This window comes from Carcharhinus amblyrhynchos, chromosome 10 (assembly GCF_965287045.1).
Source record: "Carcharhinus amblyrhynchos chromosome 10, sCarAmb.v2.hapA, whole genome shotgun sequence".
NCBI lineage: Eukaryota > Metazoa > Chordata > Chondrichthyes > Carcharhiniformes > Carcharhinidae > Carcharhinus > Carcharhinus amblyrhynchos.
Genome location: NC_137333.1, coordinates 102058943 through 102081999, shown reverse-complemented (window position 1 = coordinate 102081999; position 23057 = coordinate 102058943). Strand labels below are relative to the sequence as shown.

Sequence of the window (23057 nt, the reverse complement as noted above, 5' to 3'; positions counted from 1 at the left end):
TAGGGGGCGATCTTACCGCCTTGCCCTGCAGGTCAATCAGTGTGGCGAGCCAGTAAGATTGGACGAGAGGTGGAAAATTGGGTTTGTGCCCGGATTCTCGGCTTTGGCAATGTTACTGGCACTGAATTGCTGGTGAAATCAGCTTGGCACCCATAAAATGTTTCTATCTTGGCTTCAATGTGAGGAAAGGATGCTTTGCTCCGAGAGCGATTCCACTGACAAATCAGGGATCTTTTATCCGACTGAGCCTTATAACACAGTTTAACTCTAACAAAATGAAGCAGCTTAATTCTTAATAGGTGAACAATCTTTAAACATAAAAAGAAACAACTCTAATTTCTAACCTATCACTAATTCTGTTCCAAATAAGCAACATTTTTCTTAAAGACCTAAAAATTAACAGATTGAATGGTAGATGCAGGGAGAATATTGCCAACGGTTATGGGAGTCCAGAACCAGAGCCAGGGATCACAGTCTGAGGATTCATGGTAGACCATTTAGGACAGAGATGAGGAGATGTTTCTTCACCCAAAGACTGGTGACCCTGTGGAATACATTACCAGAGGAAGTAGTTGATGCCAAAACATTGAATTTATTCAAGAGGTGGCTGCATATAGCACTTGGGGTGAATGGGATCAAAGGTTATGGGGAGAAAGCAGGATTAGGCTATTGAGTTGGATAATCAACCACAATTTTCCAGTTTTGAGGCAGGAAAATCCCACCCATGGAGCTTTCAGAAGCTACAAATTTTCCCTAACTTCAACCGGAATAATTAAACTCCAACTCCTTTTTGCAAAAACCTGTACTTTTTTTCCCTGCAAACCCAGGATCGCACATAAACCACATTGACCCTATCAATCACTGTACTGTGAAATACCAGGGGAACTTCAAATAAACACAATGCTCGACTGGACGTAACCACTTGCAAGGTTGGAATGAATAATTACCCTTCTCCCCCAGCAGCTGAGCTTTATTCCTGCCAGACATACCGACTACCTGTAGCATAAAGCTGAATTTTATACATTCTCCTGCAACATAAAAAACACACAATCTATATAAGGATATCATTTGCACACTTTCATCAAAAGTGGGAGAACAAAGCTCAGTGTCATAAAGGAGAGACTGTTCGGATTTGCTAAGGGCAAAATTGTGTTTGACTAAATTCACCCAACGTTGTCCCATCTCAGCTTGCCTGCTTACCTGCTGCTGAAACTCTATTCCACGCCTTTGCTTCCTCTCGACTTAACCATTCCATTACACACCTGACTGGTCTCCCACATTCTACCCTCTGTAATCCTGAGGTCATCCAAAACTCTGCTGGGAGTCCATAGTTACACCAAACCCTCAATTGTGCCACCAATCTGTCTTCACTGATCTACATCGACTCTTGTCCAGGTATGCCCCCGTTTTAAAAATTCCGATCCTCGTTTCAAATCCCTGTACGGATCTCCCTCAGATTAGAACCTCCTTCAGCCCTACAATCCTCCAAGATCTCAGGGCTCCTCCAATTCTGGCCTCTTGAGAACGCCCCAATTGCAATTGCTCCAGTATTGGTGGCCATGCCTTCATCTCCGTGCCTTAAGAGCTCCGAAATTCCCTCCCTAAAGCACTCTGCCTCATTCCATGCCCACCTCCTTTTCTTTAAAGGTGCTTCTTAAAATCTATTTTGTTCCCTAAAAAAGTAAAGTTTATTTATTAATCACAAGAAGGCTTACATTGACACTGCAATGAAGTTACTGTGAAAATCCCCTAGTCGTCACACTCTGGTGCCTGTTTAGGTACACTGAGGGAGAATTTAGCATGGCGCATCTTTGGACTGTGGGAGGAAATCAGAGCACCAGAGGGAAACCCACATAGACATGGGGAGAATGTGCAGACTCTCTACAGATAGTGACCCAAGCCAGGAATCGAACCTGGGTCCCTGGCGCTGTGAGGCAGCAGTGCTAACCACTGTGCTGCCCCAACCCTAATTGGCTCCTTATGTGACTGGTAATGTTCCTGTGACACGTATAGGGTGTTTTTACTTTGTTCAAGGTGCTACATAAATGCAAGTTCCTGCTGTTGAATCCATCTGGCTTGTTCCCTTTTCAGACTAGCCGGTTGTTATGAGTCTCTGGATGGAGGGAACACGGCCGATGCGTTGGTGGATTTTACGGGTGGTGTATCGGAGCCAATCGACCTGGTCCAGGGGAACTTTGCCACCCTGGAGGACCAGAGGCTCCAGCTGTTTGAGAAGCTGCTGAAGGTGTACAATCGTGAGGGCCTCATCAGCTGCTCCATCAGGGTAAGTACTGACTCTCCCTTCCACCGTTTGTTGCTACCGACCACGGGGATTGCCTTTTGCAGCTGCAGCCTACTCCAGGTTGTGTCGAGCGTGACCCAGTGGTGAACACTCTTGTCTCGCAGTCAGGACGTTGTGGGTTCGAATCCTGCACTGGGGTTTGAGCACCAGATCCAGGCTGACGTTCTGGAGCAGCGCTGTGGCAGTGCTGCACTGTCAGCAGCACCCTCCTTCAGTTATAGAGAGTCATCGAGGTTTACAGCATGGAAACAGACCCTTCGGCCCAACTTGTCTATGCCACCTTTTTTTTTGTGTAAACCACTAAGCTTGTCCCAATTTCCAGCATTTGGCCCATATCCCTCTACACCCATCTTACCCATGTAACTGTCTAAATGCTCTTTAAAAGACAAAATTGTGCCCGTCACTACTATTACCTCTGGCAGCACATTCCCGACAGTCACCACTCTCTATATGAAAAAATTGCCCCTCTGGGCCCTTTTGTATCTCTCCCCTCTCACCTTAATCCAATTTCCTCTAGTTTTAGACTCCTCTACCTTTGGGAAAAGATATTGACTATCTAGCTGATCTGTGCCCCTCATTATTTTATAGACCTCTATAAGATCACCCCTAAGCCTCCTACACTCCAGAGAAAAAAGTCCCAGTCTAACCAGCCTCTCCTTCATAACTCAAACCATCAAGTCCTGGTAGCATCCTAGTAAATGTTTTCCTAAACTGGATATTTGTAGAGTCCAAATGTGCGTTATAATCAGTGAAGTAGCTCTGAAGAGTGGTTGGTGCTTCCCCCACCTCCCCATCCACCCCTCACCTGCTCCCCATTTCCCTTTTGTCTGTTCTAATGATGGGGTCACTATCTCAAACTAAAGGCAGTACAGTGGCCAGCACTGCTGTCTCTCAGAGCCAGGGACCCCGGTTCGATTCCAGCCTCGGGTCACCGTCTGTGTGGAGTTGGCACGTAAGCCGGGCGCTTCGGTTTCCTCTCACGGTCCAAAGATGTGCAGGTTAAGTTGATTAGCCACGCTTAGTGTCGGGGGATTAGCAGGGTAATTACGTGGGGTTGTGGGGATAGAACCTGGGGGGATTGTTGTTGGTGCTTGATGGGCTGAATGGCCTCCGTCTGTGCCATAACAATTCTGTGATTCAAGTTTAATTCTGCAGCACGGGGATGGTATAAGATCCAGTCATAGATTCATTGAATCTCTACAGAGCAGAAGGAGGCCATTTGGCCCATTGAGCTTGCAGTGACACTGTCAGAGCATCTATCCCAGGCCCACATGCCCTATCATAGAACATAGAACACTACAGCACAAACAGGCCCTTCGACCCACGAGTTGCGCCGATCACATCAACACCTATCTATAACCCCCAATCCCATAAAACCCCATATACTCATCCAGAAGTCTTTTAAAAGGCCCCAGCGAGTTCGCCTCCACCACCACTGACGGCAGCCGATTCCATTCACTCACCACCCTCTGAGTGAAAAACTTACCCCTAACATCACTTCTGTACTTTCCTCCCCGCACCTTAAATCTGTGTCCTCTCATAGCGACCATTTCAACCCGGGGAAATAGCCTCTGAGAATCCACCCTATCTATTCCTCTCAACATTTTATAAACCTCTATCAGGTCGCCTCTCAACCTTCGTTTCTCCAGGGAAAAGAGACCCAGCTCCCTCAACCTAACTTCATAAGGCATGCCTCCCAGTCCAGGCAACATCCTTGTAAATCTCCTCTGTACCCTTTCAATAGCTTCTACATCTTTCCTATAGTGAGGCGACCAGAACTGCACACAGTACTCCAAATGAGGCCTGACAAGGGTCTTATAAAGTTGCAGCATTACCTCCCGACTCCTAAACTCAATCCCTCGATTAATGAAGGCCAGTACACCATACGCCTTCTTGACCACCTCCTCCACCTGCGAGGCCGATTTAAGAGTCCTGTGGACCCGGACCCCAAGATCCTTCTGCTCCTCAACACTACTAAGACTCCTGCCCTTGATAGTGTACTCGTTCATCCCGTTGGTTCTGCCAAAATGGACGACTACGCATTTATCCGCGTTGAAGTCCATCTGCCACTTCTCCGCCCAGTCCTGCATCCTATTTATGTCCTGCTGCAACTTTTGACATCCTTCCAGACCATCCACAACACCACCGACCTTAGTGTCATCAGCGAACTTACTTACCCATCCCTCCACTTCCTCATCCAGGTCATTTATGAAAATGACAAACAGCAAGGGTCCTAGAACAGATCCCTGGGGCACTCCACTGGTGACTGACCTCCATTCAGAAAAAGACCCATCCACAACCACTCTCTGCCTTCTGCAGGCAAGCCAGTTCTGGATCCACAAGGCCAAAGGCCCTTGGATCCCATGCCCTCTCACCTTCTCAAGAAGTCTTGCATGGGGGACCTTATCAAACGCCTTGCTGAAGTCCATGTACACCACGTCCACGGCACTTCCTTCGTCAATGTGTTCAGTCACATTATCGAAGAACTCAACTAGGCTCGTAAGGCACGACCTGCCCTTGACAAATCCATGCTGACTATTCCTGATCATGATCACCGTAAATATCCCATGCATTTACCTTGCTAATCCCTCTAACCATCTTTGGACACTAAGGGGCAATTTTGCATGGCCAATCCACCTGATCTGCACATCTTTGGACTGTGGGAGGAAACCGGAACACCTGGAGAAAACCCACACAGACACGGGGAGAATGTGCAAACTCCACACAGAGACAGTGACCCAAAGCCAGAATCACTAGGGATCCCTGGCGCTGTGAGGCAGCAATGCTAACCACTGTGTCACCTCCTCATTGGATGGAATTGGGAGATTGGACCTTGGTTGATCCCCATCAGTCATCGAATCCCACAGTGCAGAGGCCATTTGGCCTATCGAGCCTGCACCGACTGCAATCCCACACAAGCCCTTTTCCCATAACCCCATGCATTTACCCTAGCTAGTCCTCCTGAGACTAAGGGGCGATTTATCATGGCCAATCCATCTAACCCGCACATCTTTGGACTGTGGGAGGAAACCAGAACACCTGGAGAAGACCCTAGCAGACACTGGCAGAACATGCAGACTCCACACAGACAGTGACCCGAGGCTGGAATTGTACCCGGTTCCTTGGTGCTATGAGGCAGCAGTACTAATCACTGTACCACTGGGCTGCCCAGTCTGGTCTCTATGGCTCAGGGGTGTTGAACCTTCTCCATTTCTGTAACTTGAGCAGATACAACTGACCACAACTGGGGCCTCCTGGGATACTGAACTTGGGACTACACACAGTGATTAGCACTACTACCTCACAGTGCCAGGAAACTGGGTTCAATTCCTGGCTTGGGTCACTGTCTGTATGGAACTTGCACATTCTCCCCATGTCTGCGTGGGTTTCCTCCACGTGCTCTGGTTTCCTTCCACAGTCAAAGATGTGCTTGTTAGGTGGACCTGCCACGTTAAGTTGCTCCTTATTGTGGTGGAACTAGCTCAGGTAAATACATGGGGTTATGGGGATAGGGCCTGGGTGGGACTGTGATCGGTGCAGACTCGATGGGCTGAATGGCCTCCTTCTGCACTGTAAGATTCTAATGATATCAAGTGAATCCATTGTCATTGCCTTGTTGGTTTCTGCAGGTCACGTCAGCGGCCGAGATGGAAACCCGCCTGAGCACCGGCCTGGTCAAAGGTCACGCGTACGCCGTGACGGACGTCCGTAAAGTACGGCTGGGGCACGGCCTCTTTGCCTTCTTCAAAGCGGAAAAGCTGTTCATGATCAGGATGAGGAACCCCTGGGGCCAAAAGGAATGGAACGGCCCGTGGAGTGATAGGTGAGGTCACTTTTCTATCGCTGGCAAAAAGGTATCTTCCATATGTAAAGGCCTGCTCTACATCACTCCGCGTTAACCCTTGGCGTGAGAGCATTGACCAAGATGGTTTTGGTGTGAATTTGTGACGTGGAGTGAGATCCTTCAACGTGACTGGTCTAGATCGATCATTTATACCCTGGAGACGCCTCCTCCCATCATATTCCATCTTGCCCAGCCAGCATATCTATCTATAGGAAACCTGACACAGGTTTACATGTGTAACTGACTGGATTCAGAGCTTTAAGATGTCTGCTCCACGCTTCAGCTCCTTCCTCCAGCCCTTTTTACAGCTCTGTTACCGGAGTCCACGCCCAGACTTAACGAATCAAGCAAGGTGAACATCCATTGTAAACAGACTCACATAATCAAAAATGGAACAATCGAACACCATAGTTAGCTGTAGAGAAGATACTTCCACTTGTGGTGTGGGGGAGATGTAAACTAGGCTAAAATAAATCCAGTTGAGGAGAAACTTCTGCAGAGGGTGGTCAGAATGTGGAATGTGCTACCTTAAATGTTGTTGAGCAAAGCATAGATCTGTTTGAGGGAAAACGAGAGAGAGAGAGAGAGAGAGAGAGAGGGGAATAGAAGGGTATGCTGATAGGGTCAAAGTCTTGAGGTTTCAACACTACAGAGAGCAGTTAGGCCAGCTATCCTGTTTCTATACCATGAATTCAATGCAACGCTCCTCAATGCTGTCATCCGACAGATCAATTTGTGATTTATTAATCACATTCACTTTCCTTTCTCCTCACTTTATAACTCCTCAACTTCTGTTCTACCCTGAAAGTGTGAAACCCGTCCAGAATGAATGAATTTGGCCAGCAGCTTTCACCCTCCGTGAGATCTTCCTCGCTCTTTGCCCTGTTTCAATGTCACCTACCCCAGGTGGGTCCGAGTAAGACGGGAATAACCCTTTTGTCTTCACAGCTCGACGGAGTGGCAGAAGGTCAGCAAAGGGGAACGCGAGGCTATGGGTGTCACCGTGCGGGATGACGGCGAGTTCTGGTGAGTCTTCAAGAGGGCCTTTTTTTTTTATTGGATCCAGCGATGGATCAAATATAGATACTAGAAACAGGAGGAGGCCATTTGGCCCTTCAAGCCCAGTCTGCGATTCATTTTGATCATGGCCGATCATCAAACTCAATATCCTGATTTTCCCCCCCATCCCTTTAGTCCCAAGAGCTATATCTAATTTCTTCTTGAATTCATTCAATGATTTGGCCTTTTAAAGTTCCATTATCAGGAACCTGGATAATTCCAGGGTTAACCATTGGTCTTCCGGGTTCCTGCTATTGGAACTCGTGAGTTGAGAAAACATCTGATTTAACCTTGAGTTACATAGAAGATAGGAGCAGGAGGAGACCATTTGGCCCTTTCAGCCATTCATTACAATCATGGCTGATTGTCCAACTCAATAGTCTAATCCCACTTTCTCCCCATAACCTTTGATCCCATTCGCCACCTCTTGAATACATTCAATGTTTTGATATCAACTACTTCCTGTGGTAATGAATTCCAAAGGCTCACCACTCTTTGGGTGAAGAAATGTCTCCTCATCCTCGTCCTAAATGGTCTACCCCGAATCCTCAGACTGTGACCCCCGGTTCTAGACACCCCCATCATCAGGAACATGCTTCCTGTATGTACCCTGTCTAGCCCTGTTAGAATTTTATAAGTCTCTATGTGACCCCCCCCCTCATTTGTCTGAACTCCAGTGAAAACAATCCTCCTCATACATCAGTCGCACCACCCCCGGAATCGGCCTGGTAAACCTTTGCTGCACTCCCTGGAGAGCAAGAACATCCTTCCTCTGAAAAGGAGACCAAAACTGCACATAATACCCTAGAAGTGGCCTCACTAAGGCCCTGTATATTTGGGCCTCTTGTGAGATTTAACGGCCATTATTGGACTTGCCTTTTTGTAGTGCCTTTCACAATGTGAAGACAATCTAAAGCCAGTGAAGTATAGGAACTGCTATGATGCAGGAAAGGCAACAATTTGTACACAGCAAGCTTCCAAAAACAGCAGTGTGACTGTGGCCGGCCTGCTTTTATCGATGTTGATTGAAATATTGGCCAGGACACTGGGGGAGGTGGTGTCGCAGTGGTACTGTCACTGGATTAATAACCCAGCGAGTAATCCGAGATCCAGGGTAGTACTTGGGGGATTGGGTTCGAATACCAACCACGGCAGATGGTGACATTTGAATTCATCAAAAATCTGGAATTCAAAGTCTAATGATGGCCACGAAAATATTGTACATTGTCAGAAAAACCCATCTGGTTCTCTAATGTCCTTTAGGGAAGGAAATCGGCCATCCTCACCCGGTCTGGCCTACGTCTGACTAGAGCAACAGCAATGTGGTTGACTCTTAATTCCCCTCTGAAATGACTGAACAAGTTCAAAGGCAATTGGGGATGGGCAATAAATGGTGTCTTAGCAAACTGGGGTGAGCGGTATGTTGAGTAATAGAAACATAGAAAATAGGAGCAGGAGGAGGCCATTTGGCCCTTTGAGCCTGCTCCACCATTCATCACGATCATGTCTGATTGTCCAACCCAATAGCCTAATCCTGCTTTCCCCCCCATAATCTCTGATCCCAGGATGCTTGTTTGGGTTTCAGGATGTCATTTGACGATTTCTGCACGAACTTCACGGACCTCGTCGTGTGCCGTATCATCAACACCTCCTTCTTCAGCTTCCACAAGACCTGGGAGGAGGCCATGGTGAAGGGCGCGTGGACCAGGCACGAGGACCCGCTGCAAAACCGCGCAGGAGGATGCATCAATAACCGCGACACCTTCCTGCAGAACCCACAAGTAAGGACAAGCACCCCGCCAAAGCCTTGAGGCGTGGGATGCTGTGAGGGTTGGGACGGTGGGGAGGATGAGACGGTAAGGCAGGAAGCAAGGCGTAGTTGGCAGCAAGCTTGGCTTTAAACATGGAGAGTCAAAGAACCCCACAGTGCAGAAGGAGGCCATTCAGCCCATCAAGTCTGCACCATCAACAATCCCATCCTAGCCCCTTAACCCCGTGTATTTACACTGCTACTCCCCCAGACACCAAATGACAATTAGTGTCTAGCCTACACGTGACTACAGGGCCACAACAATGTGGTTCAGTCTTAACTGCCCTCTGAAATGGTTTAACAAGCTGCTCAGTTGCACTAAGCTGCTACAAGCATTGCTGGGGGCACCTTCACCACACCATCTGTGGTGGCGCAAGAAGATGGCTCACCACCACCTCCTCCTGGGCATCTAGGGATGCAGCGTGGCCTGACCAGGGGTGCCCACGAGCTGCCAATGAATAGGAAAGGTTTCTCACCTGTAATGGAAGTTTCTCCAGCTCGAGTGTGGAGCTGTCGCTTACCCTCCCTTTGTGTTTTTAAAGTGCCTTCTGTTTGGTCTAACTCCCACCAGTACGTGTTCGATGTCAAGAAGGAAGTGGACGAAGTGTTAATCTGCCTGCAGCAGAAAGACGTGCGTTACAACCGGCAGCAGGGCAAGGGCGAGAAGCTCTCCATGGGTTTCGAGGTGTACAGGGTAAGGACTCTCGAACAATCTCTCCCCATGGTGAGGGCTGAAGTGTCTTCATGTGGCATTATTCCTAATGCCGCCCATTAACATGCCAAATGTGCTCAGTGGAGAGGCGGGTTGTTTGGTAGCACTGTAGTTCTGTTATATACATTATTTTATGTTGTGTTATTATAGATCCAGGCAGGAAGGATATTTGATGAGCAGATCTCTGTTCTTGAATAACTTTGACAGAAGTGAATAGCGTCATGAGTACTGAGAGTTATCCCTTGCCTCAGCATTACTACTGGAATTGTTCAAGAGAGCCAATGGCCTGGTGGTATTACTAATCCAGAAACTCAGCTAATGTTCTGGGGAGCTGGGTTCGAATCCCACCATTGCAGATGGTGGAATTTGATTTAAAAAAAAAATCTGGAATTAAGCGTCTACAGGTGACCATGAAACCATTGTCGATTATTGGGAAACCCCCATCTGGCTCACTAATGCCCTTTAGGAAAGGAAATCTGCTGTCCTTACTTGGTCTGGCCTACATGTGGCGGCAATGTGGTTGACTCTCAACTGCTGTCTGAAGTGGCTCAGTAAGCCACTCAGTTCCAGGACAAGTAGGGTTGGGTAATAAACTCTGACCAGCCAGCGATGCCCATGTCCCACAAATGAGTTAAAAAATTAAAACAAGGCTACATGCCAGGCAAACCAGCTCGTAGAACCAATGAATCCCTACAGTGCAGAAGGAGGCCAGTCGGCCCACATTTGCCATTCTCTAGAAGAGAAAGGAGTTTGAGGGTAGGTATTCAGGATGGGACAATTTTAACGTATTAGAATTATTTTTAATGTATTTTAACATAGAACACAGCAGCACAAACAGGCCCTTTGGCCCACAAGTTGCGCTGATCACATCTATACCTACCATGCCATAGAACTATCTGTAACTCCCAATGCCGTTAGATCCCATGTACTCATCCAGAAGTCTTTTAAAAGACCCCAGCGAGTTCGCCTCTACCACCACCGATGGCAGCCGATTCCACTCACTCGCCACCCTCTGAGTGAAAAACTTTCCCCTGACATCTCCTCTGTACCTACTCCCCAGCACCTTAAATCTGTGTCCTCTCGTAGCGACCATTTCAGCCCTGGGAAATAGCCTCCAAGAATCCACCCTATCTATTCCTCTCAACGTTTTGTAAACCTCTATCAGGTCGCCTCTCAACCTTCGTCTCTCCAGGGAGAAGAGTCCCGGCTCCCTCAACCTATCCTCATAAGGCATGCCTCCCAATCCAGGCAACATCCTTGTAAATCTCCTCTGCACCCACTCAATAGCTTCCACATCCTTCCTGTGGTGAGGTGACCACAACTGCGCACAGTACTCCAAGTGGGGTCTGACAAGGGTCTTATAAAGTTGCAGTTTAAAGTTGGATCATTCTGATGAGCTAATTTTCTTTATTCAGTTGTATATTATTCTATCAAATGTGCATTGGACCCCAAACAATTTTCCATCTGGATAATAATAATAATGTGAATATTTCATCACTCGATTAGTCATCCAGAGACTTGGACTAATGATCTCGTAACACGAGTTCAAATCCTGTCGTGACAGCTGAGGGAATTTAACTTGGTCATTAAAATAAATTTAGGGAAACAAGGCTAGATGGTTAACCTGGGCGACATGGTGGTACAGTAGCTGCTTCACAGTGCTGGGGCCTGGGTTCAATTCCACCTCCAGTCACTATGTGAGTGGAGTTTGCACATTCTCCCCATGTCTGCATGGGTTTCTCTGGGTGTCCTCCCACAGTTCAATCAGCGTGCAGTTTAGGTGCATTGGCCGTGCTAACCACACTGTTTCCCCCTGGCTGATACTCTCCTGATATCGCCTTCCCTTTGCTTCGTTGGTTTTGAAGTGAGTTGTCTTTGACAGGTCGAGCTCAACCGGAACTACCGGATGCACACCATTCAACAGAAGGTGGCCAGCTCCGTCTACATCAACTCCAAGACCATCTTCCTGCGGGAACAGCTCCCTCAGGGTCGCTACGTCATCATCCCAACCACCTTCGAGCCAGGCATCCAGGGCGAGTTCTTGCTGAGGATCTTCACCGATGTGCCATCCAACTTCAGGTAAGACCTCGACGCGTAAGTGAACTCCTGTGATGAGAATGCCTTGAGGTGGTGGTAGAGGCGAGACTCCCATCTCTTCTCTGGCTTCCTGTGTGTGCCTGCATGCTTCACTCTCCCAAACCTCCCCCATCACATTCCCTCCATTTGCGCTTAAAGGAATCAGCTGCCTTTTGCCTGTATTTCACAATGCTCTCCCTACACTCCATCACCTTGCTACCTCAATTTCATTGCAAGCTGTGTCTGATTAGAGAGTTTACAACGTGAAAACAAACAGAATCTAGGCTGTTGCTTAGCAACCAGGGGACACTTTCGGTTAGAAATAATTTTTGAGCTTAGTTTTAAGCTGGATCCAGCCAACGGTTGGAACTCGATAGCCAGAGGGGAAGCAGCTCTCTCAGAAACTGCCAGAAGAAATCAGGCAGGACAGAGGAGTAAAGGCAAGAAAGCAAATCCCAGAAGCTAAAGATCAGATAGTACTAGAAACCAGGGAATGATTCCCTGGGAGACTGAAGTCAAAGGGACAAGAAGAACTGGAAATTTAACAAGGTGCTGTTCCCTGGAGTTGAAGAAAGAGGCAGAGAGAGGATCCCAGTTAAAGATGGTGCTGAAATATGCAGACATGGTGAAGTTGACCAGCGAGAAGCCAGACATCTGAAGTACTCTTAAGGTTGGTGATACCTTAATACAGACTGTGAAGCAGTGGTATTCTATTGACATGGCTGGGTGCCTGAGAGATTGTGTGGAAGCTTGAATGCGCATGGCATGCCAAGGCAGATGAATACAGAACAGAGAGATTGAAATCCTGGAAGTGGATCCTTGGTGAAGGCTCCTGAGAGAAAGCATTGTTTTGGGGGAAGCTTCAAAGGTGTATCTTTTCAAGTGTGGAGCTTGGACCACTTGTGTAGAAGTCAGAGTTCCAGTGAGACTAGTTAGCTCACAGTGTGACAAACATCTAGGGGAATTTGATGGGGAATGCACAGAAGTTATATTGGTGGCGCCTACCACTTGGCTTCACTTGATGTGTCTTAACACAGTTGCCTATTAGTTTACATGGACTGTGTACTTACTGAGAACATAATAGGATATGATGTATTCCTTTATTTGCGCATTCCTTGAAAATCTGTGTACATTTGTGAAGATACAGGTGGGAGTGAAGGAGTATTGTATTATAGTTCCTTGTTAAAATTTAATTGGCAGTTCTGTGACTTTGTTCATCCAGATCTTTAAACAAGAAAATAGAAATTACCATCTACTGAGCCAGGGTTCAAATCTGGGACCTTTCTGCTCAGTTGGAACATCAATTCGGGATCATATTGAATTTCAGGTTGGGAATGGAGAGATTTTTGATCTCTTGGGGAATTACGGGATATGGAGAGTGAGCGGAAAAATGGAGTTGAAGCCCGTGACGATGTGGCAGAGCAGGCTTGATGGGCTGAATGGCCCACTCCTGTTCTTGATCTCGGGTGGGTGAAGAGAACGTGCTTCCGTGTGTGGAAGAGTCCAGAGCAAAGGGAGTCAGTGATTAAAAAAAATCGTCAGTGTCGGCTCTGAGGAGAGTTTGAATAAACTAGGATTGTTTTCACCGGAAAGATGGAGGCTGAAGGAGAGCTGGTAGAGGTCTACAAAACAGACAGGGTGGATAGTCAGAGGCCTTTTCCCAGGGTGGAAGTGTCAAACACGAGTTGGCACCAGTTCAAGGTGAGAGGGGGAAAGTTTAAGGGAGATGTGCAGGGGAGGTTTTTCATGCAGAGAGTGGTGGGTGCCAGAGGAGGTGGTGGAAGCAGACACATTAGCAACATTTACAAGGTGTCTGGATGGGTACATGAATAGGGAGGGAATAGAGATATATGGACTGTGTCAGGGCATAAGGTTTCCTTCGTTTAGTCAGGGCATCATGATCAACACAAACTTGGAGGGCTGAAGGGCCTGTTCCTGTGTCTATGCTGTTATTTGTTCTCTATCACCAATAGATGGAAGAAAGTGTTTAAAGGAGATGTTTGTTTTCCAACAGAATGTGGAATTTGCTTTGAGTTGGAGGCAGTACTGATGTAATGTTGAAGGAGAGGATTGAAGCTTATTTGAAGGAAATGGGAATAGAGAAAGCGATTGGTGTGGATGAGGCTAGCATGGAGAATAAAGACTAGCACAGACTGGAGATGGGCTGAACGGCTTGTGTGTTGCACATTCTACAAAATCCTTCTGGCGCTGCTGAACACTGCTTCTGTTTTGCTGCCTTGGTGGTTAGTCTAACGTGCATGCAGGGCCGGGTGGAGGTGTTGGCACTGGAATCGCTGGTGTGATTGGCAGCATGGCGGGACATTGGTGTTGCTGTGGTGATGGTGATGGTGACGGTGACGTGGTGGTATTGTCTCCAACGAGTGATCAGGGGCCATTCGGGGAAAGGATCTGCACATTGCCTTTTCCTCTTGTGTTTCCACACAGGCCTGTTAGCTCTTCCTTAAGCAACGTAGCAAGTGGCCACTCTGCGAATGACACAGTTGCTTTCTGGTGTTGGGGAGGAGAAACTGTCACAGCCTGAGGCCTGGCTGCGATCCCTGTCCGGTAGTGGTGGTACGCTGATTTGGGAACGGCAGTAACACTGACTCCCCGCTCCCCTCTCTCGGGAGGTGCGAGGGTCAACAGGAGCTTGAGGGACCATTGGGAGGACCCTTCCCAGTGATCCTCCCCCAGCCACGGTGGCCAAGTGCTGGAGATGTGAACTGTCACTCTCCAACTTCCGTCAGTCTCTGGAAACCAACCACAAAATGTCCAGTGTATTTCTTCCACCAAATGTTCCCCGCAGTCGCTGGATCACTTCACAGAGAGCCAGAATGGACTCGATGGGCTGAATGTTCTCCCTGTACCACAATGACCCATAGGCTGGAGGTTCATAACTCATCTCTGACATCATTCACTTCTCTTGCTTATTGAGCTTTCTGAGGTCAGAGAGTTTCTCCCAGTCTGTTTCGTTTTCTCTCCTATATATTTTTCATTGCTAATTCTTTTTCTGTCATTAATCTCATGCACCCCCTTTTCTCGTGTGTGTGTGTGTGTGTGTGTGTGTGTGTGTGTGTGTGTTTCATGTCCCCCTCTCCTCCCTTCCCCGCGCCCCCCTCCGTCCTCTCTTCCTCCCCACTCCTGCAGTTCTCTCTTCCCCGCCCCCACCCGCAGTCCTGCCTTCCTCCCCCCGTCCTCTCTTCCTCCCCTTCCCCTTGTCCTCTCTTTCTTTCTTTCTTCCTCCCCTCCCCCTCGTCCTCTCTTTCTTTCTTCACCCCGTCCCGTCCCCTCTCCCTGCCTCCGTCCCTCCATCTCCCTGTCCCCTCTCCCTGGCTCTGTCCCTCGTCTCTCTCCCTGACCCTGCCCCCCGTCCCCTTGTCCCTCCCCCCGTCCCCTCTCCCTCCCTCTCCCCCTCTCCCTATTTCTGTGACACTGCCTTTTATCTGTTGCTCTCATATATCTATCTGCATCTTTCTAGTAGTCCATCTTTCTCTGTTTACAGTCTCATTATTCCGGTTGGGTTCACTGCCACTCCCAGCACTAATCTTGCTCAGTAATCTATCAGTGTGCCCTGGTACTGTACCCTGGCCCTCCCACATACCTTACTGTGGACACGTAACACCCAGATCCAAATGATACATCAGCACTGATAAACCAGCCAGGTGCAGCTGCACCCTCTAACATACATCCTGTTCTGGTTCCTGAGAGCCGCGATGACAGAATATTTCAATTGCTTTATAAAAAGATTCTCTGATCTGTAAAAGTTGGCAGGGATTTCCCCCTGTGTGGCCCGGTGCAGTTGGAAACATCATCACCCGCTTTCGAATGGCACTGAGATTTTACAGGGTCTCTCATTAAGGTGGAGGCCCTCGGTTTTACAACGTGACTTCAGTTTCCAACCTGTGCTCCTTGTTGTGTGTGCTTTCTGTTTGTGGTGGTCTCCGCAGGGAGCTGACCCTCAACGAACCGCCTCGCACCTGCTGGTCTGGGCTGTGTGGACACCCCAAGGTGGTGACTCAAGTTCACGTGGTCTCTGCGAGCGGATTGGCCCAGCAGGACGGCAGCACAGGTATGGCGCGCAATGCCCTCTCTTAAGGCTTAGCTGCGACCGAGATCTCCCATCAGGGCACGCCCACCAACCTTCACCCCCTTGGTACTCAATGGCATTACCATCGCTGAATCCCCCACTGTGGACAGTGAGAGCCTTTTTCCTCGGATGGTGATGGCTGACACGAGGGGACATAGCTTTAAATTAAGGGGTGGTAATTATAGGACGGATGTCAGAGGTAGGTTCTTTACTCAGAGGGTAGTAAGGGCGTGGAATGCCCTGCCTGCAGCAGCTGTGGACTCGCCAACTTTAAGGGCGTTCAAATGGTCAGTGGATAGGCATATGGATAATATTGGAATAGTTTAGGTTAGAGGGTCATTAGATTGGTTCCACTGGTTGGCGCAACATCGAGGGCCGAAGGGCCTGTACTGCGCTGTAATGTTCTATGTTCTCTGTCAATATCCTGGCAATTTATCCCTCAGTTTAGCTGGGTTGATGTGCCAAAAAGATTGACAAGTACTAACAAGAAACTGAACTCCGTTACCCTGCTACACTTGGGTGGCACAATGGCACAGTGGTTAGCACTGCTGCCTCACAGTGCCGTGGACCCAGGTTCAAATCCCAGCCTGGGTGACTGTTTAAGTACAGTTTGCATGTTTTCTCCAGTTTCCTCCCACAATCAAAGATATACAGATTAGGTGGGCTGACCGTGCTAAGTTGCCCCTTAGTGTCCAAAGATGCATAGGTTAGGAGGATTTGCAGGGTAAATGAATGGGATTACAGGGATAGGACGGGTGATAGGTCTGGGTGGGATTCTCTGTTGGAGAGTCATTGCAGACTCAATGGGCTGAATGGCCTCCTTCTGCACGGTAAAGATTCTATGATTCGAAATAAAAACTGTGGGTAATAGGTTAGAGATTCCCCAAAGCCTGTCTGCTATATGCAAGGCACAAGTCAGGAGTGTGATGGAATAATCCCCACTTAGCTGGATGGATGCAGCTCCAGCAACACTCAAGAAGCTCAACACCATCCAGGACAAAGCAGGACAAATCCCCTTGATTGGTAAAAACATCATTAAACGTCTTTCCATCCATCACTAACACACGATGGCAGCCATCTACAAGGTGCACTGCCGCAACTCACCAAGGCGCCTTCATTAGCACCTCTCAAATCCACAACCTCTACCAACTAGAAGGACGAGGGTGGCAGACACCTGGGGTCACCACCACCTGGAGGTTCCCCTCCAAGCCACTCACCATCCTGGCTTGGAAATGTATCGGCTGAACCTTCACTGTTGCTGGGTCAAAATCTGGGAACTCCCTCCCTAACAGCACTGTGGGTGTACCTGCACCATATGGACTGCAGCGTTTCAAGAAAGCACCTCCAACTCGAGGGAAGTTAGGGATGGGCAATAAATGCTGGCCTAGCTGGTGAGGCCCACATCCTGTGAATGAATTTTAAAAGGTCTTATAAAAGCAAACTCCAATTAGATGGGTCTATTCCCTGAGGATTCACATGGCAAATCATCCTCTTTGAACCTCATTTCCAATATTTTTATAATTGACAAATGAACAAAGAAAATTCCAGCACGGCACCAGGCCCTTTGGCCTTCCAAGCCTGAACCAACTGAACTAAAAATCCCCGACCCTTCTGGGGACCATATCCTTCCATTCCCATCCTATTCATGTATTTGTCAAGATGCCCCTTAAAAGTTACTATTATATTTGTTTCCACTATCTCCCCCAGCAGCGAGTTCCAGGCCCCCACCACCCTCTAGACAATGTCGACTGCACTGCCCTCATCTACCTTCTTGGTTACCTCTTCAAAAAAACTGCACCATGGGCGTCAATGCCCATCACGCTATTGTCATTTAGCCAACTGAACTAACGGGCACCCACTCAATAAATATCTAAAAATATTGAGTGGATGGTAGATGGTAATTAATCAATAGTCCATGAGGAACAATGGGAATCTCTCTCTGTTTGAGAGAGAGACAATTGGTTGTCTGTAGTTTGAGAAACATGACTGTACAGGCATGCTGCAGGGCAAGGAGACAGGCCTCCACGAACTAGCACAGCTGGTTCATAGAGTCATAGAGGTTTACAGTATGGAAACAGGCCCTTCTGCCCAACTTGTCCATGCTGTCCAGTTTTTACCACTAAGCTAGTCTCAATTGCCCACGTTTGCCCCATATCTCTCTATACCCATCTTACCCATGTAACTGTCTAAGTGCTTTTTAAAAGACAAAATTGTACCCGCCTCTACTACTATCTCTGGCAAACTCATTCCAGACACTCATCACCCTCTGTGTGAAAAAATTGCCCCTTTGATTTGAGGTGTTGAAATTCCAGAGACCAGAATCATAGCATCCTACAGTGCAGAAGGAGGCCATTCAGCCCATCAAATCTGCACCAACCACAATCCCACCCAGGCCCTATCCCCATAACCACAGACATTTACCTTAGCTGGCCCCCCTGACACTAAAGGGTATTTTAGCATGGCCAATCCACCTAACCTAAGACCGAGGCTTCAGCAACTGTAGGCACGGCCACCAATGGTGGAGGGACACAAATTGGGGATGCCCAAGGATCCAAAACTGAAGGGGTGAAGATCTCGGAGGGTTGGAGGAGAGTACAGAGATAGGGAGGGGGTGAGGCCAGGGAGGGATTTGAACACAGCACAGATACTGCCTCACTGATCGGCAGCAAGTACAGAAGGGTGAATGGGATGTCCTACAATCTTAATAATAATAAATCTGGAACATGGCAGGAACCACCCCATTCCCCTCCCCCTCCCACCCTCTCCCCCATGTCCTTATAATGCAGAGTGCTGAGGTTTTCTTGTCGCTCTGTCATGGGGGGGGGTGGGGTGGCTGGTTGGTGAATGATTTAATGATCTCTGTCTCTGTGCAGGTGCTGATCCGTACGTCATCATCCGGTGTGGCAGAGAGAAGGTCCGATCACCCATCCACAAGGACACGGTGAATCCCGAGTTCAACGTCAAGGGAATCTTCTACAGGAAGGATCTCAAGGAGCCGATCCGCATTGAGGTGAGAATGGGTGACCATGCACCACGCAAAGTCCGCACCCACTCCTTCCCCAGGACGTAGCTCTGAGAATGCCCTGGGCATCTTGTGTATGTGCCAGGGTGAGGGATTGGTGGAAAAGGCCAGAATGTATAGAATCTGGGCAGCGGGGAAGGAGTCCATTTGGCCCGCCATGCCCCTGTGCTAGCTCTCTGAATGAGCTAGCCAGTTGGCCCTACTCCCCATCCCACCAGCCAGCCCAGTTGACCCCCACCTCAACCTACCACCAGCTGTAACACCTTGGTTGCTGACTCCCTGAAGTTGGCCTTAGGAACCATCTAGATCATTCAAAACCACCCCCACTCCCCCGTACGCTCTGCAGAAGTGTCACCCCCACCCTGACCAAGCTTCATTCATGCACTGTACAGCACACACAAGTCACGGCGTCGCCTTTTACTCTGGTTGGTTTATCTGATACCATCTGTGGTTCATGTGTCTGAGCGGGGAGGTTAACCATCAGGAGAATCCATACCCACTTAGCCAGGGTTCTGTGCCCATTGCCAGTCTGTTAACCTCCAGGGAGGTGGGTGGGGTTTAGCCTCTGGGTCAGATGCTTGTAAGCTCAAGTCCTACTCTGGAGAATTCAGCACAAAGATGAAGGTTGACACTGAGGCAGTGCCATTCTGTCAGAGGTGCTATCTCCCAGTTCGGGCCAAGGTTTCTCTGGTAGTTTTAAAAGATGCCATGGCATTATTTTGAAGAGAGGGAGAGTTCTTGCTGCAGTTATGAATACAAGTGTGGTGAGGATTTAAAGAACTCCTCAAAGGTTTCGAAATATTCTTAACTCTATACTTTAGGACCTGTTCCCTGCAAACAAAAGGAATATGTTCAAGTCTTGTGCCTTTTGAATTACCTGGGAATTTCGAGACCCTATAGTACCTCAGTGCTGTCTCCATGGCAACACCTTGGCCCAGTAAGAAATCTGACAACACCAGGTTAAGTCCAACAGATTTATTTGATAGTCAAATAAATTGGTTGGACTTTAACCTGGTGTTGTCAGATTTCTTACTGTGTTTACCCCAGTCCAACACCGGCATCTCCACATCATTACACCTTGGCCAGTCAGAGTCAGTTTGTCAACCAATCAGCACCTTGTTTTCCTCTCAAATAAATCATTGTAATTGTTTGAAATTTGACATTTTTGGGTTTATCCTGATGAGTGCAAGATGAAAAACTTTAACAGCATGTCTCTTTTCAGCGAGATTTGAATCAATTATCATTTATTTTTTCCTCTTTTTGCTCCTTCTAGATCTGGAACAACAACGTCATTAGTGACCAGTTCCTCGGTCAAGTGACTGTGACGGCTGACCCTAGTGACCTCCAGCCACATCACACCCTTCACCTGAGGGACAAGGGCAACCGACAGGGCAACGACCTCCCTGGGACCATCAGCCTGAAGATCAGCAGCAGCCACGAACTGGTCGGCATCTAAACTCTGGAACACTTGTCACTGCCGGAAAGATGGAAGATTTGGAGTCAGGGTTCGAGAAGATCCATCAGGATCTGTGGATAAGACATTTTAGGGACAAGGAAATGGCTCTTGGGGTGCAGGCTGACTACCATCGCGCCGTACCCCCGAAACTCTTCCCCTGTTGGGGAGTCTTGTTCCTTTTTTATACCGCAGACTTTATTCTGCAAACTTCTTTCTCGCTTAATGCTTCCCCAGCCATGGAGATTATCGTAGCATCCCGACAGTGCAGAAGCAGGCCATTCGGCCTATCGAGTCAATTCTACCCAAGGCCCTATCCCCATGTATTTACCCTAGATAGTCCCCCCGACACTAAGGGACAATTTAGCATGGCCAATCCAGCTAACCCGGACATCTTCAGACTAACAGCACCCTCCCCAGTGATACTCTGCTCGATTGACATTAATTCTTCAAGGCGCCCTGCTCACTCGATGGCCTGGCTGCATTGACACTTGAGATGCGGAGGCCAGGTTCAAGATCATAGATTAGAATCCCTACAGTGCAGACGGAGGCCATTCGGCCCATCAATCTGGACCGATTGACAGAGCATCTTACCCAAGCCCTATCCCCATAACTCCACATGTTTACTCCACTAATCCACCTAGTTTACACACCTTGGAACACTAAGGGGCAATTTAGCACAACCAATCCACCTAACTGGCACATCTTTGCACTGTGGGAGGAAACCCATGCAGTAACGGGGAGAAGGTGCAGACTCCAAGAGAGAGAATGATAGTTAGCTGTCATTCTCTCTCTCTCTCAGCACGGATAGACGAGAATCGAACCTGGGTCCCTGGCGCTGTGAGGCAGCAGTGCTAACCGCTGTGCCACCGGGCCGCCCCTGGCTAGTGCCAAATTATCTCATCTCAGCCCAAAAAAACAAGCAGGGATCCCGTACTTAGACTCAACCCCAGTTCGCTCAGCGCTAGCTATTCCCCCCACCCCAAACCTTCCCCTCAGGGAAGTTGGTGAGAATAAAGGGAATAGCTCTGTTTCAAGCATTATCCGATTATCTCTCTCCTGATGACAGTGTATTTCTTGGCCCTTTCCTTAGAGCTAGTATAAGGCTTCGTCCCTACTTGTCTTTCTCTCTCTCTCACGCATTCCCTCTTTCTCGCTCTCACCCTCATTTGCACACTCTCTCTCTCGCGTTCTCACTTCTGCTCTTGCTGTCTCTTGTTCTTGCTGTCTCGCTCTCTCCCTTGCACACTCTTTCACTCTCACTTGCTCTCTCGCACTCGCACGCTCTTTCTCAGTTGCACACTCCCTCTTGCCCTCACTCGCACGGTCTCTCTCTCTCTCTCACTCAACTCGCACACTCCCTCTCTCTTGCTTTCGCTGTCGCCCTCACTTGCACGTTCTCTCTCATTCTCTCTATCTATCTCACTCTCGCCCCATTCTCTTTTTCTCGCGCTCTCTCCTTCTCTCTCCACTAGCCATCATTGTCCAGAAGCTTACAGTAAAGAGGAGGCCATCAAAAAGAAGAACATTTTCACCAGTTGCATTCGTCAGTTGGAATTTTGAATTCTCTAAGAGCCAGTGATTTTCATTCTTTATCTGTGTTCTCTTATAATTCCTCCTTAGCGTTTTAATACATGACGGTATATGCTTCCCTACATCGGTTCCTATCACCCCTCCTTCCTCCTCCTCCTGCCCCCTACCCCCCCGATGCCTCCGGTCATTCATAATGCCAAACCTGCCCCCTGTTAACCACCCCATCCGTCACGGGTCAGTCCCGTTTTCCCCCTCTCGTTCTTCTGAACCTTGACAATATCCTGTGTTTGGGGCTTGGCTCTCATTCTCCTGTGTGGCCCCAAATCAGTAACAAGGGGTATTACAGAGTGGCGGGGAGGGGGGTGGGGGAAGGGAGAAGCCACTTAGCACCCCAAGGGCCTTTTCTGAGGATGTGCATTTTGGGGCACATTTGCACAGTCACATTTTAAACCAGTTTTATGAAGGAAGGTATTTAATCGAGTCCTAACATTGGTTTATCTTTTTATTGCATTTTTTTTAAAGACGGTTTTGCAAATGGGAAGGTTTTTCTTTGTGCCAATTAAGGTGGTTTGTCCTTTATTGACGTACTCATTGCGTCTGTAGCAACCTTCTATCCGATGTGTTGGAATGATTTTTGTGCAATGCATGTGTGTATAGGGGGGGAATATTCCTAAATAACTCTTCAGAATTTGCAAGGCATGAATGTGCAAGTCTGTGCACAGATTCCTCTTCCCCAACTCCCCACAGAAAAATCATGGATGAAGGAGATAGGATAACAATAATGTGATCAAGTTTAAATTCCATTAATTTGACTGCACAAGGGCAGCAGACACGTGGGAACAGCACCACCACCACCCGCAAGTGCCCCTCTGTCCGTTCACCAAGCTGCCTTGGAGATAGATCACTGTTCCTTCATGGTTGCTGGGTCAAAATCCCTCCCTAACAGCACTGTGGGTGTACCTACATCACACAGGACTGCAGCGGTTCAAGAAGGCGGCTCACCACCACCTTCTCGGGGCAATTAGGGATGGGCAATAAATGCTGCCCTGGCCAGCGACACTTGCCTCTTGTGGGGCGGGGGAAAAAATTCCACTACTGAAAGCTAGTGCCATGACACTGTTATTGAAACCCATCTGGTTCACCAACGTGCCTTTAGGGA

The 23057-nt window shown here is 48.3% G+C and overlaps 1 protein-coding gene across 1 annotated transcript in view; it reads left to right on the top strand.

Annotated features, from left to right (window-relative positions):
- capn5a (calpain 5a) overlaps positions 1–22255 on the top strand; it is an 85667-nt gene extending 63412 nt beyond the window's left edge. The window contains exons 5-13 of the mRNA XM_080197680.1: positions 2092–2284; positions 5932–6125; positions 7095–7172; positions 8791–8986; positions 9587–9709; positions 11610–11806; positions 15751–15872; positions 18764–18900; positions 20186–22255. Coding sequence (XP_080053806.1) covers positions 2092–2284; positions 5932–6125; positions 7095–7172; positions 8791–8986; positions 9587–9709; positions 11610–11806; positions 15751–15872; positions 18764–18900; positions 20186–20368 — 1423 coding nt within the window. The 3' untranslated portion in view covers positions 20369–22255. The remainder of the gene's footprint in view (positions 1–2091; positions 2285–5931; positions 6126–7094; positions 7173–8790; positions 8987–9586; positions 9710–11609; positions 11807–15750; positions 15873–18763; positions 18901–20185) is intronic.
- Positions 22256–23057: the final 802 nt, after the last annotated feature.